Raw genomic sequence first — 17792 nt, 5'->3', positions numbered from 1 at the left:
TCCCATGCGCGTCACAGGCCAGTCCTGTCCCTCGACCCCAGACGGGAGTGCGGGGTGCACGGCACCAGGGGGATGGACTGCGGCATGTTGGGCTTGGAGGGGGCGGCCAGGCGCAGGGGTGGAGGAGGCCGGGACCCCGAGGTGCGGCTGTCACACCCCTGGGCATGGGGTGAGCCCCCAGATGGAAACCCTGAGGCCAGACACCCCCGGGGAAGGGTTAACCACACCTGAGCTGCCCGTGGCTCCGTGGCCATGCAGGGCACGGAGCACAGGCAGTCATGACCACCTAGGCCGGTCCCTTGTCCAAGACCGTGGGGGACAGGCAGGCCGAGCCGTTAAAAACCGGCCCCCCGAGCTGACCTGTTCTGTGCCTCACCCCCAGAACGCCGCCCGTCAGGCTCTCGTTAACCAAGCGCTCGGGTTCCCTTCGAACTGCCCCACGCAGACGTGCGCGATTTCACGCTTGGCCGCACGTTCCTATATTTTCTATGATGAAGCTCACGTACAAAATAATGGGGGGGCTTCACTCTCCCACGATAACCCGATGACCTGTTTCCACGATGGGGAAAACCTGCCTCCTGAGGGCCCCGGTCATAGGGCCAGCCAAGGCTCAGCCCTCCCGGGACACAAGCGTGGGGCAGCCCCCTCGGCCTGCTCGCAGGCTCACGGGACCACCGTGACCCCCCACTCACCAGGGGTAGGCGCTATAGTCGATGTCGCGGGATGGCGGCCGGCTGACGGGCGGCTGCGGGAGACAACGTTCAGGTTAACGTCCCCCGGGGGGGCTGCCCCGAGTCGGGCCGGGGCGGGCACGTCACGATCGAGGACCTGACCCTCGGGCCCAGCACGGGCTGCCGTGGTGTCTGTGGACTTAGCCCCAGAGCCCTGGCGATCCCGGGGGTTTGTTGGACTCTGTAGTGACCAAAGGCTAGGGCGCGGGTCCCTGCAGAGACGGGAGCATGAACTATAGCGACAGTTCTGTGCCACAGACGGGTTCACGGCCCCAGGGGCCGGTGTCCTCTTGTGGGCAGCGGCCTGTCCTCAGGGGGCAGGCCACACGCTGGTCCAGCAGCCTTGAGACCCCACACCGTGCCCTCATAAGCCAGAGCCCCCAACCCTGGCCTTCCCTCACTGTGCCACAGGCCAGGCAAGGCCTCATAGACTGCCTGGCCCCTCCCACCCCATGCACCATGTGGGGAAACTGAGGCTCACGGCAGGGACCACCTGCTCTGTGGTCCGGTCCCCTTGACACGGGCAGACAGGGCCAGAGGCTGGCGGGGCCTAGAGGGTGTCCCAGGGCTCCCGTGATGTCCCCGACCCCCTCCTGCTCCCTCTGGAGACATTTCCCTCTGGCACTTTTAAATGCCCTTTTTAGAGAGCGGTGGGGTGATTCCGTGATTCGCGACTGACGGCTTGACGCCTTTTGTAACAGGAAGATTCGCTCCACACTACTCAGACGAAAGGCCTTTTTTCCAAACATGCTGAAGCCTAGCTCTGAATCCTAATGTCTGGGGGCGCTCTCCCCTGTAAGTTTCCCCTTTCTGTAAGGCCCAAAGACTGAGTCCCTAAAATTTGAAGAAAGGCAACATTTTTGGTCTTCTGACCATTACAACTGCTGCAGAAATGCCCAATTTTGTGTTTCTAAAGCCATGAACAATGCAGCACCCAACTAGCTGAGCCCTTCAGGCCGACGGCAGCCCCTGCCCCTCAGCCCCCCCGTCCCCAGCTCTGGGGCCAGCTCACGACGGCCACCTGGCAAGCATGTGCTGAACAAGCCCAGATAGCCCCGGGACCCCTCGGCCTCCCGGCCACGTGCTGCAGAAGCTTCTGTGGGGAAGTGCTCACCCTTCCGTCCACGGGGCAGGGCTTCACGGATGAGCTAGGAAAGTAGCCCGACTTCCTGGTTTGCACCAGCCGACCCTGGAAGGAGACAGCCGATGGGGGCCAGGCCAGGCCAGCGGGAGCGCGTGGGGCGGGCACAGCCGTGCGGCTCAGCTCACTCTAAGGACGGGGTGAGGGCAGGTCCTAAGACGCGCACGTGCCGGCAGCACCCCTGCTGCGGCCTCAGCTGCCCTCCTGACCGCCGGGCCGGAAGGCTGGGGGCGTCCCCACTTCACAGAGGAGAACACTGAGGCCCAGAGAAGTCGTTGAGAGATGCTCGGAGCTGGGGCTAGAGCCCTGCCCCCGCTGCCCTCCAGGCCTCGCAGGGACAGCTTCTCGAACGGGAGGGGTGCGCCCACGGGGGCGGGGGGCGGGTAGAGGCCGGGGAGGGTCTGCAGGGGCGGGGCTCGGCCTCTGCTCCCCCCACCCCTCCCCAAGTCCTCCCAGCAGCTCCGCTTCGGCCTCCCCCGTGCACGCCGGCAAAACCTCTCTGCAAGGCCACCCAGGACCAAAGGCTCTGGGGACGTGTGAGCCGGGTGCCAGGCCACGGGGGTCAGCGTAGGACACTTAGGACCGCAGACCCTCCTCCCTCAACAAACTCATCAGGAAGCGGGTAGTGACAAAGGACTGTCACGAAGCAAGTGACCGCAGTCACGGCCACGGCAACACCAACAAATATTTGCTCTAAGCAGGTCTCCGTCCCCCGGGTCAACCAGGCTGGGCCGAGCGCCCCGAGCTCCCGTGGCACCACGCGGACCCCCGTGGGTCTCGGGGGCCGGGGAGGTGGCGCAGGAGGGCTCTGCCTCTGAGGGCCTGTTCACAGAACAGGGTCGTGGCTCCGAGCGGTCACCAACCCAGACACGACCTGTGTCCACGGCTGTCTTGGCTCCCCCACACGGCACCTCCTGGGGGGAAGGCGGTGGGTCTCGGTCCCAGGGTCTCCCCCCGCCCCACCCCGGGGCCGGCATGAGGCCTGACCGCCCCGTCGCCGCAGGAGACCCACGGCAGGGGATGCTGCGCTCCGCCCCCGTGAAAGCAGACACCCCGAGGAACACAGGGCTGGGGACCCCCGGACTCCTGCCCGGGAGGGAACGCAGGTCTTGCCGACAGCCTGCCTCCCTCCCCCGCGCATGGCCTCCTCCCCAGCCCTGCCCTGGGGCCCCGGGACCCACCTCCCACCACTGAGACTCAGGGTCGCCTCTCAGCAGCTCGATCACGTCGCCCGTCTGGAAGGTCAGCACCGGCTTCCCCGGGGGAGCTGGGTTGCCGTGGTAATTCTGCACGGCCACCATCTTGGGACCTGCGGGCACAGGGTGGCATGGGGCCTGCGTTCGGTGACTCAGTGCTGGCGGCAGCCCGCCCGCTACTGACCTCAGCCCCGGAGGGCTCCTGGGTGAGGGACCCTACGTTCTTCCCGTGAGACTCCAGGTCCCCTTGGTAACTGTCACAAGGAAACCGTGGGACTAAAGGATTCGGGGCCTGTTACGGCGGCGGCCACTTACTTCAGGTGGCACTTGCCGTGCTTCCCTAGCCCCCGTCCCAATCTGCCACTGAGTCGGTGTGTAGAGCAAGACATGGGGTGCCCCTGAAGGCAGAGACAGGGGGCCAGAGCGAGCGAGGCCCAGGGGCTGGCTAAGGCCACCCACAGCTGGCTGGGGTGGCTCCGGAGCTGAAATGGGGGTCCTGGCTGGGCGCTCCTGGCCCGAGTCCCGCTCTGACCATGCCCGGCTGCAGGCCGGTCTCGACACGGGCGTCCCCCGGCCACAGCGTGGCTCTGTGGCTCTGGTTTTGCTTCCTGATGTTCGGGCCATGGGGCCCGGCTTAGGCTGCGGCTCGGTCCGTGATGCCTTACACCCTCGACAGCCAGAAGCCACGCTCCAGGCACATGGTGCAAAGCAGGGGCACGAGGATGTGGGGAGACGAGCAAAGGGACAGCAGCGGCCTCTGTGCGGCCCACCCTGCGGGGGGGGGGGTCTGACTGAAGCCCTGAAGCCCCCCTCACAGAAGGACCTGCGGGGGGGTCTGACTGAAGCCCCCCCAGAAGGACCCGGACCCTCCCCATGCTGGGCAGTCGTCAGACAGCGCGACGGCCCCCGGGGACGTGGCCGCAGAGAGAGCACGCTCCCTGGGAGCCTGGAGCCCAGAAGGCCGGCTGAGGCTGGGAGGTCACAGTGGCCCAGGCCCGAACCCGAGTGACCGTGGACCTGGACGGCAGCTGAGAGGGGCCGAGTCCCACAGACTCACCAGGTCCTGCTCCGGAGGCGTCCTGTGAGGGTAAGGACAGACCACAGTGATCAGGGAGGGCTGCCCCAGTGCTGACACCCCCTGTCCGCCGCCTGCCCCCACCCCCCGAGAAAGAAAGGTCGTGGCAGGAACAGGGGGAGGAGAGGGACCCATCGCAGACTCCCACGGGCAGCTGTGACACGGCCTCACTCTGGGACAGCCCCTCCCCCATTCTTACCTCCACCCTCCACCCTGGCGCCCCTCCGTTGTCCTGGGACATGCATCCATTACCATGAACTCCCACCTCCTCCAAGAAGGCTGCCCTGACTACGCCAGCCCTGGGAGGTGTCCATGCTCTGAGCCTGGGGCTTGTCCTTGGTCTGGGACATGGGACACGTCCTGCTGCCTGCACGCAAATGCTAGCTCCTCCCTCCTCCCTGAGGGCATGTTCGTACCACACGCCAGCCTCCGCAAACACCCCGTAAGTGCTGGTTACTTTGACTGAACCCCCAGTGGGGACGTCTGCCCTACGTCAGCCCTCAGAGGGCTCTCGGCCCCATCAGGGTGGGGGCCGGTGGGTGGACGGCTGTCACAGAGCTGGGTACCCACAAGCCCGGGGCAAGTGAACAGGTGGGCAGCCGGGCCAAGGTGACGCGGTCAGGGCCTCCTGTGACACGGGGACCCACTTCTACTGAGGGCCGTGAAGGAAACCGAAGGCCCCAGGTGAGCACCAGAGGCCCGCGTGCCAGCAAGGGCGGCCGCGGGCCCGGAGAGATCAGGAACAATAGAGTGTCTCTGGCTCGGGGACACAGGGTTGTGCGGGGTCAGAGTGGCGGGAGCCGTGCGGAGGACTCACCAGGTCTGCAGGGGAACCTGAAAAGGAAGCATGTGAGGCGTCACCACCAAGGCCCCGAGCTGGGGGACCCCACCCACAGGCGCCCGGCCGGCGACCAGGAGCATCTCTCCTTTCTGCCGGCACGTTCGGGGCGCGGGCTGTCGGGGCTCCCGGGGAACACAGACGGGCAGACGGGCTTTCTGCCTGGGCCCACTCCGCTCGGATGGTGGCAGGTGACAGAAATCCCCGGGGGGAGGTGGGCTCAAAGGCCAGCCTGCCCTGCCTGATGAGGGACACCTGCCCCAGGCAGGTGACGAAAGGCGTCAGGACACACACCACCCGTCTGCCAGCTCCCGGACACAGATGTCCCCAAGGTTCTTCCTGCCTGCCTTGGGGTGCCCCCGGGGAGGAAGAGGCACCCGCTTGGCCCAGCCATCCAACCAGCGGGGCCGCCACTGCACCTCCGGACAAAGCAAGGACCCCAAGGGCTAACGCGCGTGGCTCATGTGACCCTAACACCATGCGACACGGTGGCAGACGGCTTTCGACAGACGGTTTCTGACAGCCCCTACGGCCCCGGGGGCACTGGGTGGAGAGAGGCAGCGCTACGGAGGGCAGCAAGGTTCCCGGGGAGAGGCTGTCTGGGGGGCAGCGCCGTTCTGGGACAGCCCGGCTCTGGCGGCAACGGTTAAAGCCGACTTGCTGTGGGTCACAGGCACGGCCCGGAGCCCGAGCCCAGCACGGACGGGGAGAGTGCAGGACGAGCACGGAACTTTCTAGAACAAAACCAGGTGCCCACCGCGGTCTTTTAATGACATGAGAGGATGCCCAAGAAAACTTCAGCTTAAAAAAGATACCAAATTGCCCGTAAGTGTAGGCGCGACGAACAACACGCGAGCGTGAGAACAGACTGGGTGGGGGAGGGGCGCGCCGGAGACCGGCGGTCCCGGCTGGTGGGGGTGCGTGCACGATCGGCTCCTTCGCTCTTCTCTATGTGTCCCCAACTCTCTGTGGGAAATGAGTGTTTTTGATCCTCCGGAGACGAAAGACCCAAAAGGTTCATTCCGCAACAGAAAACTTGAAATACGTCACAACGCCACATTTGGTTATTTTCTGATAAGTTTGGGGGTGCTGTTTATTTTCTCCTTTATTCAATTTCTTCTCTTTTTGTCCCCAAATTTTCGGTAAGTAATTATGTTACCTTTAAGATGAGGGAAAAAAAGCCAAAAAGGAACAGTCCCGTCGGCCGTGTGAGGGAACGCGGCCACCAGAGGGCAGTATCGGCGGGCAAAGCTGAAAGGCCGCATTCCTGCCCGTGGGCTCTGGCCGGGATTTCCAGCCCAGAGGAGGTCCCTGGCGCAGAGGGGGCTGCGTCAGGCCAGCGGCCGCAGGAGGGGGTTTGCCTGACCTGTCGGACCCCCCTCCCAGTCGGGGCGCCGGGCCAGGGGTCACGGTAAATGAAGAAGGGACAGAATCGTCTCTTCTGCGGGCGGTATGTGGGGCCGAGCGGGCCGGACTCTCGTCCATCCGCCTGCAGGCAGCTGACCCTGTCTCCGAGGGCAGCTCCCCCGAGCATGGACACAGGGGCCTGTGGGAGGATCGGGGGTGCCCACGTGAACTGTGGGGGGCAGAGCTGACCCTCGGCAGGTACCCCGGCTCCCAGGCTCCCACCGCAGTGTCCCCACCCGATCCAGCCAGCCCTGCCTGGGGCGGCTTCGAAACCTTCAGAACCGTCTCGGGCTTTCTGGCTGCCCGTCCAGCTGTTGCAGGCCGGGCGCTCCCCCAGAGGCCTGCCCCCCAGAGGAGCCCGGGCAGCCTGGATGTCAGTCGGGCAGGCTCAGGTCGCCTCCCCTCCCCGAGCCTCAGCTTTCCCCTGACACGCGGGCACGAACAGCACAGGAGCCCTGTAGGTGCGTGTGTGCGTGTGTGCATGCCCACGTGGGCACATTGACGTGGCCGTAGCCGTGGCTCAGCAAGGCCAGACCCATCTGGGTGCAGGAGAACCAGGGGTAAGGGACAGTCACGACCGGCATGGCTCTGTGATCAGAAACCACGCAACTGCCATGCCCGTTCCGTGCCCGTCTGGGGTGGAGGCTCTACACGTTTAAAACCGGAACGGGGCCGGGTGCAAGAGGCAGGGAGAAGCGCGGGAGCCCCCGGTGAGGAGGGAGCGCTGCGGCACGGAACGCCCACGGCGGGACCCCCTGGTGCTGGGTGAGCTGGGGCAGGTGTCCTCCCCTCTCTGGGCCCTGGTCTTTCTCATCGGGCCCCTGCCCCGTGGGGTGTCGGTGGTGGGACAGGAGAATGCGCGAAGAAAGCCAGGCCAGGAGCAAAGCACAGGGGCAGCTGTGAACCAGGGGACCCACAGCTCGGGGCGGGTCAGCCCGGGGCTCGCGTGCGGGAGGCCGGCAGGGGAAATACTCACTGATCTTACAGGGGGGCGTCACTTCCAGACACTCCTTGTGTGCCCCGACCCCACACCTGGTGCACAGGTAGCCCTGGTAAAAGGTGCCCCTATGGGGGGTGGGGGGAAGACAGGAGCACGACTCTGAGCCAAGGGCATGGCCCAAAGACCAGCAGCCCCACGGATCGCCCGACCCTCGAAGCCCTGGTCCCGAGACCCTCGCCCTCCTGGGGGCCCGGTGCCGGCCCCCCTCCGGGACCTCTGCTGGCCTTGCCAGGCTGCTGTGCGCAGCAGGACGGGGGCACCGCGGGGACAGCCCCTCCTTTCCGAGCTGGATCCAAACACCCAAGGGCCCGGATGGTCAGACACTGAAGGGACCCTCCCCAGCCCCTCTGGGCCCAGCACAGGGCTGGCCTGTGGGGCGGAGGGGCAGGGCCAGGGGGACACAGGGCAGACACAGCACCAGGCTCCCTGAGGGCGGGCAGGTAGGGGCCGGGCCAGAGGGCCGCCTCACCTGAGGAACATTCTACAGGCTTTGCAGTTGGTGGTCTTGTCAAACGTGTACATCTGGAAGCTGTGGTGGTTGGCATTGGCTTTGTCTGGCTTGATGTTGGACCTGACCGGAGCAAAGAGGCCCGGACGCCCTGAGCGACATGGAGCTGGGGCGGACCTGGGGGCCAGCCAGGCTCAGGGGCAGGCCGGGCCAGACGTCAGGAGGCCAGGCCTCAGGCTGGACCTGCCCCGACAGCCCGGGCAGAACGAGAGTCTGGGTGGGGGCTCGCGGGCGTGCCGCGCGGGCACGTGCTCCTTCGGGGAGGACGGTGAGGGTTTCTGGCAGACGGGTCGCTACTCAGCCACGTGCCCTTAGGGAGCTCACCGTGCGCAAGCCTGAGATGTAAAATCTGAACAGGCTTAGCTCAGGGTGAGCCGGGAGGCTTTAGGGGACATGCGCAGCTGCCCGGTGTTCCTCCCCTCCGAACACGCCCGCGGCCAGACGGCGCGAGAGCTGGATGCACGGAAGGTGACAAAGACAGGCCAGACGGAGACGCAGAACCCGAGGGTGCTTCCCAGGGAGGGGGGCGCTCCTGCACGGGGACCCCGGCCTGCCTGACCCCAGGACCCCCTCTGGCCTCAGCAGCCGGTGTGTCTGGGGACCCCAACGATCCCTTCTCTGTTGGATGTACGGGGGCTCCTTTAGATTTCGTGGGAAGAGCCCTGTGCCTTCACAAAACGGTGACCATCCTGCCGCCCATAAGGCGTGGGGGACGTGGGTCACCCGGCGTCCACCGGTGCCGCAGCCGCCCCTGCCCCTCACTTCCTAGCTGGCTGGCCGTGCCAGGCTCCGCCTCGGGGCCACAGGGGTCCCAGGGGAGGGGCGCCGGCCCCGGGCAGATTGAAAAGCAGCGAAGGTGCTACGGAGGTGAGCCCGGGTCTCGGGGTGACACGACCCGTCTCGGTCCCGGGCGTCTGAAACCGGCCCGGCCTGCAGGGTGCCAGGACGGCCCCGTCGCGCGCGCACTCACATGGCCATCTCGAACTGCTCCATCCACTTCCGCTTCATGTCCTCCGTCTTGCAGAAGAACTGGAAGCCCTGCTTTCCTTGCAGGTGAATGAGGTAGAAGCCGTAGGACCACTGCGGGAGAAGGGGCAGGCTCGCAGCTGGCCTGCGGGGGCATGCGGACGCACGCGCACCTGTGTACCGGGCCCTCGGCCCACCCTGATGTGCACACGCGTGTACGGGACACTCGTGCCTATGCACGCACATGCAGGTGTTTAGTGCGTGTACCAGGTACTCTTGCCTGTGAGTGCACGCGTGTGTGCATGTGTGTGTACCAGGCACTTGTGCACACCCAGGCGTGCACACATGTGTACCGGGCACTCGTGCCCGCACCTGCCCATATGTGAGCGTGTGCGTGTACACACGTGTGCACACACCCTCTAACGAGATGTCGCGGATGCCGCTCCCACCCGCTCCAAGCTGTGCCCTCCGCTGAACTCTGTGGGCTCAGCAGGCCGGTCTGCGGGTCCCCAGGGAGCCTGTGCTCAGAGCCGCGCGGGCCCTTCCGCCACCTCGGTGCACCCGCTTTCAGTTCCCAACTGGGAGCCTGAGACACTCCCTGCTCTGAAGGGAAACGACCCCGAAACCAGGGTGGGGAGCGCCTGCGCCGGAGCTGGCCGTGGCTCCCTGGACCGCCCGCGGCTCCCTGGACCGCCCGCCAGGCCCGGCCGCCTCCAGAGGTGTTCGAAGGGGCCTGGGAAGAAGAGCCTGGAAAGTCTGAGCCGCTGGTGTTGGAGAAGATGGAAGGAGAACAGAAGGAGGGAGGGGAGGGGAGGGGAGAGGGGGGAGGGCAGGGGAGGTGGCCCTCCTGTCTACCCCCTGCGATGGCAGGAATGCACAGCCACGTCCTGATGAGGGCACAGGGCACAGGACGAAGGAAGGAGAACGCCAGGAGCCTGGCCCTGCGCGGGCCCAGCCGGGGTCCCCACGGCCGTTCAGGCTAGGAAAGGAAGGGCTGGCGGGGCCCTGAGGGGGTGAAGGCCGAGGAGGAGGACCCAGGCGCTTACCATTTTCCCGTGAGACTAGGAGGCATGAGGAGAGAGAGGAAAAGGGGAGACACGTCATTAAGTCTCAGCCTGGCCCAGCGTCAGGGGCCACAGCCCAGGAGCAGCCGCCGCCAGGGGCAAAGGCTCCGCCTCCCCGAGGAGAGGGGCCCGGGGCTGAGACCCAGGAGGGACTGTGCCTGTGGCCCCAAGCCTCAGGAGGGGTTTCGGACGTCCGAATGTCTGAACTGTCCATCAGGAGGGTGGGGTTGAGTGGGTCGCCCCCGACAGCCCTTCCAGGTGGAACCTGCATTCTGTGTTGCGAGCTCTGAGGTCCAGAGTCTGGGATTTTTAGCACACTGGCTCCTGGCCCCCAGCTCTAGCAAGGGATGTGCACAGCAGGTGCTCAAGCCCTGGGGCACAGTGGCCTCTGCTGAAGCAAGACTAAACCAGAGGGGGAGGCAGCCGCACCCAGCATCCCTGGTCCCACCTCCCAGAGTCAGGGCGGCACTCTGCAGCACCTGCCTGTCGCCCCTGCCCCGCCCCCCCCGACCCCGATCCCGCCCCCAGCAGTCGCAGCCCCGCCCCCACCCCAAGAGCCACTGCCCGCCCATTCCTAGCAGCCATGGCCCCGCCCCCAACAGCCTTGGACAACCCCCCCCACCAGGCTGGACATGGAGCGGAACACCCCACAGTCAGCCCTGCCCAAGCCCCCACCCAAAGAAGGCTGCTTCCGGCAGGGGCCAATGTGGGCTGCGTCAGACGGCCCCAGTGTAAACCCTGGCTCTCCGGAGCCACCCTGCAGCCCCTCCCCCATCCCATGATGCCCACCCCAGGCCAGAGTCAAAGACACAGGGCGGGGGGCGGCACAGAGCCGGGTGCTGTCAACAGAAGGCACAGTGACGAGAGGGTGACAGAAGGAAGGCGGCCCCTTCACTGCGCAGAGCCAAGTCGGGGTCAGTGCTGACCTCCACTCCGGCTGCCCCTGCTCTCGCAGCCGCCCCGCGACAGCTCCCTCGGCCCCGCAGGCCCCGCCGGCCCCCGCAGCCGCCCCGCGACAGCTCCCCCTCCCCCGCAGCCGCCCCAGGGCCCACCTTCTTGACGTCCTTGTTGTTGGTGGGGTCGTCCGTCATCTTGTGGAAGAGCAGTTCGATGACCTCCTTCAGCTCGTAGCTGTAGCCTCTCCTCTTGCAGACGATGACCACCTTGTCGAACAGGAACAAGTACCTGGCCCAGCGGGGTGGCCAGGCGGCCGTCAGCCTGGCTCAGCGGCCTCCTCTGAGCCCCCAGCAGGTCTCAGCCGCTCCCTACGCCTCCTCCAGGAAGCCCCCCTTGGCTTCCCACCCCCATGGCTCAAGGTTCATATGGGCTCCTCAAGCCTCCATGCTCCATCCCCCCAGTGCATGGGAGCCCCAAAGGGACAGGCCCCCTACTTCCCGTGGCCCCTGCCACAGCCCCAGGCCTTGCGCAGAGCAGGTGCATGTGAAGGGCTCTGGACAAGCGGGGCCACGCTGGCTCCTGCGGAGCCTTCGCCGTCACCTGCCTGGGCAGTCCCTCGCAGGCACGCGGCCGCTCTGCCTCTGGCCGCCCCGGGGGAGCCTGGGAGCTCACAGGCCAGGGCTCTGGCTGCCCTCTAGCCCAGCCCAGGGCCACGGACAAGGCAGCCGCTGGCGGACGTGGTGGGGATGGTGTCGAGGAGCAGGGAGGAAGCGCGTGAGGCAGAAGCACACGGGGCTGGGCTGGGCGGACAGGCAGCTCTCTCCCAGGCCTCTGGGGAGCGGGCCCGCCTGCAGCCCGGGGCCAGCCCGCTCACCTGTCTTGCTTGGTGTGGTTCGCGACGGAGCGGACCTTCAGCTCCCCGTCGATCTTCGGCCTCCCATACTCCTCCAGCTTCACTTGCTGGAAAGAAAGGGCCCGGCGGTCAGCCCCAGCGCCGGGGGGGGTCCCACCTGCCCCGCACCTCCGCAGAGAGGAAGGGTGGCAGCCCGGGGCCCCTCTGGGTACGCTGCCCGTGGACGCAGATGGCAGAACCAGGTGACGCGAGCCGGCGGTTGCTGGCTGGGGTGCAGGTCGGGGCGGGAGAGGCCGGTGGGGACGGGGACGGGCCCTGCCCCAGCCGTGCCGCGGGAACAAGGAGCGATTGACGGCCTGGGTCATGGCAACAGGCCGCCCTTGTGTGGAGCCCAGAGCCGGGCCCCAGTAAGAAGGGCCAGACGCCCAACCCTGGGAAGCCAAGCCGAGGAGAACAAACGGGGCCTATCGGAGGGGGGGCGGCTTCCAGTCCAAGCCCCCTCTGGTCTGCCGGGATGCCCGACTGGCTTGTCTCTCCCCTCTGCTCTGACTCAGAGAAGGCGCATCTTGACGCATGCCCTGCATGGCTTGCAAAGAAACGGCCTGTCGGGACAGGAAAGGGAAGAAGGGAGTGTTCCAGCACACTGACGGGGAGGGCCGCGGCGCCATGACGGACGGTTCTCAGCGGATGTCTGGGTTTTCTGACTTTTGCAGGAGCCGCCGGGCCGAGGCTGAGAGCAGCACAGCTCCGGGGTCACACGCGGTGGGGGGAGCCCCCTGCCCAGCTGTCTGCCTCCGGGCCCCTGCTCCGTCTCCTCTGCCTGCCCAAGGTGGGCTCGGCAGACACCCGCGGGCTGAGCGTGCACCCTGCCCCCAGGACCCGTCCGCACCTGCTCGCCGCCACTGTGTTCTTTTTGTTATTTAAAGAACACGATGACTCACATCTAGAAACTTCAAGAACACCAAGACTTGCGTCGTGTACGCCTTAGAAAGCATCAAGGATCCCCGGGGAAAGCATGGCAGCCCCGGACCCCGCAGGGGCCAAGGCCACAGCCAGGGTGCTGGGCGCCTCTACCCTTCCCTCCCTTACACGTGGGCATTTCTAGCTCTTCCGAGAAAGACAGGACACTGGGATCACATCGTAATGCTGTTTGCCCAAGCCTCCGTGTCGATGTGCCCCGGACACACCGACACACCCAGACTCTGCCAGTTCAGGGGGCCAGGCAGGGAGAGGGTCGGGGGCAAACCCAGCGGGCTCCGCCGGGTGACTCTGTACTCAGGCGATGCTCGGGGAGGTCTGGGATCCCCGAGGGTGGGGTGCACACACAGGGGTGCTCCGTCCCTGCAGGGCACGGCACAAACCCCACAACAGAGCGTGGCCCGGCTGCAGAGGTCAGCGGTGTCGGGGTGCGGAAAGCCGACACACCCGGCAGACCTGAGACCTTGCCGCAGGCAGGCAGAGAAGCAAGAGTCTGCCTTCTGGGACGACCCAGCTCCTCTTCCTGGCAGTCCACAGTCGCTCGCCCGATGCCCCAAGGCCGAGCTTCTGATGAACCAGGCTGGGGAGAGGTGGTGGGAGGCCTCAGCCCTGACTAATGAAGGGACGGGGAGGGGAGGAGCCGGGGGCCGCTCGGGGACAGAGCAGCCTAACCTTCCCCACTGTCCCTCCTGGGGACAGCGGAGCTCCGGGTGGGCAAGGGGCCTCAGGGTCCCCCAGGAGCCACAACCTTGTGTCCTCAGTCCAGGCCAGGGAGGGCGGGAGGGTCAGCACCGTTCCTCCCCCAGCACCTGCCCCTCGGCGAGAGGCCACCTCTGTGCGTGGCTGCGCCTGCTTCCTCGGCCGGGACGGAGAGCGTAGGGTCCCCGCCGGCTTATTTAATACGGAGATCGTGGAAGTTACTTCTGAAACGTGCTGTGGGGCCCTAATTAGCCTCCGCTCTGGAGAATCGGCCACACTGACCAGGTTTTCTATAGAACTCTGGAACTCGCTGATTTTCTTCAGGGTCTCCTTGTCCCGCTTCACTTCGTTTATGTACATCGCTAAGTCCTGAAAGCAACGGAGGCGGGGGGGGGGGGTGTCAGCGGGCCGACCCCCACCCCCAGCCCCACGGTCGGGGCACTGCCACCAGCCACCGCAGCGGCAGGCCTTCGAACCCCCACCTGACACACCGGCAAACGAAGACCGGGAACCGACCCACAGGCTGCGTGTCCAAGGGTGAGAGCCAAGCCCCCGCCTCCCGGAACGGCTTCCCTCCGCCCGGCCGCTCGACCCCCCCCCCCAGCTTGGACTAGAAGAAAACAGCACCTCGACCTGAGCAGCTTCTCGGCTCGGGGGGGAACGGGCACCTGGCAGGCCCCGAACTCCCATGGAGCCGCGCAGACCTGGGTGACCCCGCGGTCTAGCTGTGGCGGTCCACACGCCGCTGCCCTCCTGCCGGCCACCAGGGGGCGGTGCCCGCAGCAACCCGGGCGGCCAACACCAGCCTGGGGGCTACGCGACCCAAGCCCTTACGGAGAATCCAGCCGGAGGCACTGACCCCCCCCAGCAGGGCAAGCTGCCTCGGGCGGAATCCCTGAGCCAGCGGCGTGGGAGCCAGTTCTAGCCTCGCCTCAGCACCTCCCGCCGTTCCTACAAGGAGCGCCGGTGGGGCAGCCTGAGGCAGAAACGTTCCCAGATGGGCCTGGCTCGGCAGTAATGCCAGGGTTAGGTTAGGGGATAGGGTCGAAGCCACAGAGGGAGGTGGACCCCTGCCCTCTGGAAGGAGCTCACCCACGAGGGTACAGAGGTCAGCATTCCCCCGGGAGGTGCCGGGGACATGGTCGTCCCCCTGCCCAGCAGCAGCACGGAGGGGACCTACCCTTGCTGGGCATTGTGCTTGGCTGGGGACACAGGTGACCATGATCAGGGAGCAAAGAGCACAGAGGGGCGATGGCATTGTCCCGGCACAGCCACCCCCGAGGCGGGGACACACCTCCTGGGAAAGGTCACCTTGCAAAGACCGAGAGTGTGCAGGACACGGCCAGGTGACAGGGAGGAGGTCCAGCCCGAGCCCACAGAGACAGGAGAGGGTGGGGCACATACAGGAGTGTGGGGGCGGCCGAGCCTCCCTGGGATTGAGGGCATGCGTGGCAAACACAGCTGCACAGCCAGGCACGTGGGAAGCCTTAGCCCGACTCGGCGGCAGTGGGGGAGCCACAGAAGGCTTTAGAGCAAGGGGGGCACCCACGGAGCTCTCTTTCCAGGGACTTATCTGCGCAGTGGCTGGCAATGACACAGTGGGGCGGGGAGAGGAGGTGGCGTGGCGGGGTGAGGAGGGCATTTCAGAAGCAAGAGCCATAGGCTGGGGCAGTGGGCAGCAGGGGGCCCGACGGCCCAGACTGAGTCCAGTGCCTGGGACCAGGCAAGAGCCGTGGTGGGCGGTCAGGACAGCAGGAGGAAGGGGCGCCCGGGGAAGTCGCCACAGGTCGGGGAGGTCAGGGACCTAGATGCGTGGGGCGAGTGCCTGAAGCCCCCACCGCCCACCTTCTCTGCCCTGGGGCAGCTCCCACCCCTCCCTGCCCCCCGCCCCCCGCCGCCCCGCTCCTGTTGTCTTCCCAGGAAAAGCGTAATCTGTGGTTACAGAACGAGGCTTGTCAGCGAGTCCCGTTCCGGTCAAAGTCCCACACGGGGTGGGTGAAGCCCTGCGCCGGCCTGGACCTCCCTGCCTGAGTTTACCCACCTGCATGGCTTCCAGCGCTTCTCTGAGCTGCTGCCTCTCGGGCCGATCGGTGGAGTGGCTCAGAAGTTCCTGCAGGGGCGAGAGATGTCCAGGACGTGATGCAGACACACTGCCCTCCGTCCCTGACCCCCCCACCTTCCAGGCACAGGGTGTGGCTCAGAGCAAGGCCCTCAGGGTCACGTCCTCACCCACCGGCCCCGATTCCAGTTCAGCAGCCCAACCCAGCACAGACGGCAAGCCCTCACCCAGGGGACACACTGCTTCGCGAGGGGGTGTCCCTAGACCTGCTGGGGAACGGGGAGCCCTTTAAAGCAGCGTGAAGCCCGGCTCTGGGCTACCGGTGACGGTGAACCCACGGCAGACACCAGCGCCGCTCCCCCAGGCCTGTCTGGCCACTTCCACCGTGGCTACCAGGAGGCTCAGAGACTGGGTGAAGTGACCCCCACCACGCCACTCTCACTCCTGATCTGGGGACACGTTTCTGTCTCAAGTTTTCGGCTCGCTCACGGATTTCCATCCCAATTTCCCTTTGTCCGTTTCCGGTGAAGCCCCGTCCTGACAGACGCCACCCAGGCCGTGAGGACGGATGTGCTGACTCCTCTCTCACACCGGCCCAAGACGGCCCGTCCCCGCCGCGGCAGGTGGCCCCGGAGCACGCGCACGGCCTCACCTTCAGGAGGAGGTGGTATTTGAGGACCCTCTGCATGGGGACCACCAGCAGGTCTTGAAGCTTAAACTTCCCGTCCTGGACCTTCAGCGTGCATTCCTGGCAACAGGAGAGCAGCAGGGGATGAAGACGCCGGCCTGGGCTGCTGGACCCCAACGCTCCCGTCCCGCAGCGGAGGCGGTGGGCAGGGGCGGACCTCAGCCCTGACCTGGGGCCCAGGTGTCTGGTCCCTCCCTGGCCCAGCTCCCCAAATAGGCAGCGTGTCCTGCAGGCCCTTCCCAAAGCAGGTGCACACACATGGATGGGCTCCCCCGAGGGCGGGCAGGGTCCCACGGCCACTCTGTAGCCCAGGTGTCTGCAGCAGGCACCAGAGGGCTCTCGGATTCAGAGCCAGCCCCGGCCAGCCTCGGCATCCTCAGGGAAGCCCTCTCACATGAGGCAGGGCCACCCCCAGGAACCAAGGGCTCCCCACTGACTTCCCAGACACAAGGGCATCACGCGTCTCCAGGGCACATGTCCCCCAGCATTGCGAGAGCAAAGGGTCCCTGCACCAAGATTCACCCTGGAAAGGTTGACCGGCTGGACGGGACACAGGCATCGCCACCTTGGGGAGCAGCTCAGCTGCCCCCGGCAAGGGGGATGAGGGAAGGGTCCCGGAGAGGGGCCCACATGGGCGCTTGGACAAGCGTCAGAGATTGGCCCTGAGCCTGGGGTGGGGACAGTGTTGGGAGGGAGGTTCCTGGGCTCCCAGCAAACATCGGTCTCCTGCGGTCCCCAGGGGTCTGCATCGGCCGGGCTCGGGGGTCACTCATCGCCCCTTGGTGCACTGGATCTGGACCCAGAGGTCTGCCTCGGCTGCACGCAGGGAACTCGGGCCTGGGGCAGTGACCTGCACCTGCGTCCCCGCCACAAGTGCACAGGAAGAAAACCCCCCGAGAAAAGCGTCTCCAGAGACTGTCCCGTCGCTACCCCAGCCATGGGCGAGGCAGGGGCGGTGAGCGGGGCAGCAGCCGGGACGTCCTCACCTCCACCTTCTGCCGGACGTCCTCCCGGCCGGCGAGGAGCTGGTTCAGTGTGTTCTGCGCGTGCTCCATGTGGCTGCAGTAGTCCCCGTAGATCAGCAGCCTGGAACAGCGAGCGCAGGCACGGGCGCAGCTTAACGAGCCGCCGCGGCTGCGGGCCGCGCGGAGGCCCCCGCGGAGGACGCGGCACGTGTGCGGCGAACGGGTGTCCCCCGTGACGGCTCCTCACGTCAACCCGCTTCGTGGCTCTGCTCTTTCCACATAGTTGCCCTCTCTGCTCCCGAAACAGTGCCAGGCAGGAGAGCTGCCGAGACGCTGGGAACGAGGGGCTCCCCCGCTCCCCCAAAGCCAAGGAGGTCCCCCTTTTGGGTCTCTCTCAGGTCAGGACTGGGTTTGGGATGGGCTCCTCACTGCCACCCCATCCTGCCCCTGGGAAGGCCGAAGCCGGCCAGGAGAGAAGCCCCTGCCTCCCCAGAGCTGGGGGGCCCCTGGAAGGTTTCGACTCCTGCCGGCAGGCTCTGAGCACTGAGGCCCATCCTGGCTCTGCGCCTGCCTGGGGTGGTGGTCCCGGGCTGACATTTCAGGGCGTGGGGACCCGGGGCTCAGTCCTTGTGGCTTCCATGTGACACCGACGCTCTCCGCCTGAGTCCCAGGCACCCCCTCCCTTGGGACACGGTGACGTCAGCCCCGAACGCTGCACGATGGGGGT

General features: G+C 66.5%; 1 protein-coding gene across 13 annotated transcripts in view; it reads right to left on the bottom strand.

Moving 5' to 3' along the window:
* VAV2 (vav guanine nucleotide exchange factor 2) overlaps positions 1-17792 on the bottom strand; it is a 145075-nt gene that overhangs the window by 11350 nt on the left and 115933 nt on the right. For 7 of the 13 annotated variants that reach the window (XM_082696231.1, XM_082696233.1, XM_082696224.1 and 4 more), the window contains 14 exons: positions 17087-17186; positions 16065-16160; positions 15395-15463; positions 13636-13722; positions 11698-11783; positions 10979-11111; positions 8867-8976; positions 7858-7959; positions 7365-7453; positions 4961-4977; positions 4126-4147; positions 3054-3181; positions 1846-2001; positions 693-745 (listed from right to left, as the gene is read on the bottom strand). In XM_082696231.1, the coding sequence (XP_082552357.1) occupies positions 693-745; positions 1846-2001; positions 3054-3181; positions 4126-4147; positions 4961-4977; positions 7365-7453; positions 7858-7959; positions 8867-8976; positions 10979-11111; positions 11698-11783; positions 13636-13722; positions 15395-15463; positions 16065-16160; positions 17087-17186 (1248 nt within the window). Of the gene's footprint in view, positions 1-692; positions 746-1845; positions 2002-3053; positions 3182-4125; positions 4148-4960; positions 4978-5914; positions 5948-6040; positions 6293-7364; positions 7454-7857; positions 7960-8866; positions 8977-10978; positions 11112-11697; positions 11784-13635; positions 13723-15394; positions 15464-16064; positions 16161-17086; positions 17187-17792 lie in introns of those variants that run through there. The other 6 variants (XM_082696222.1, XM_082696223.1, XM_082696226.1 and 3 more) reach the window with 3 other exon arrangements.

Source organism: Mustela nivalis (genome assembly GCF_964662115.1).
Source record: "Mustela nivalis genome assembly, chromosome: 13".
NCBI lineage: Eukaryota > Metazoa > Chordata > Mammalia > Carnivora > Mustelidae > Mustela > Mustela nivalis.
The sequence above is the reverse complement of the archived record's forward strand: the minus strand, read 5'-3'. Positions and strand labels throughout refer to the sequence as shown.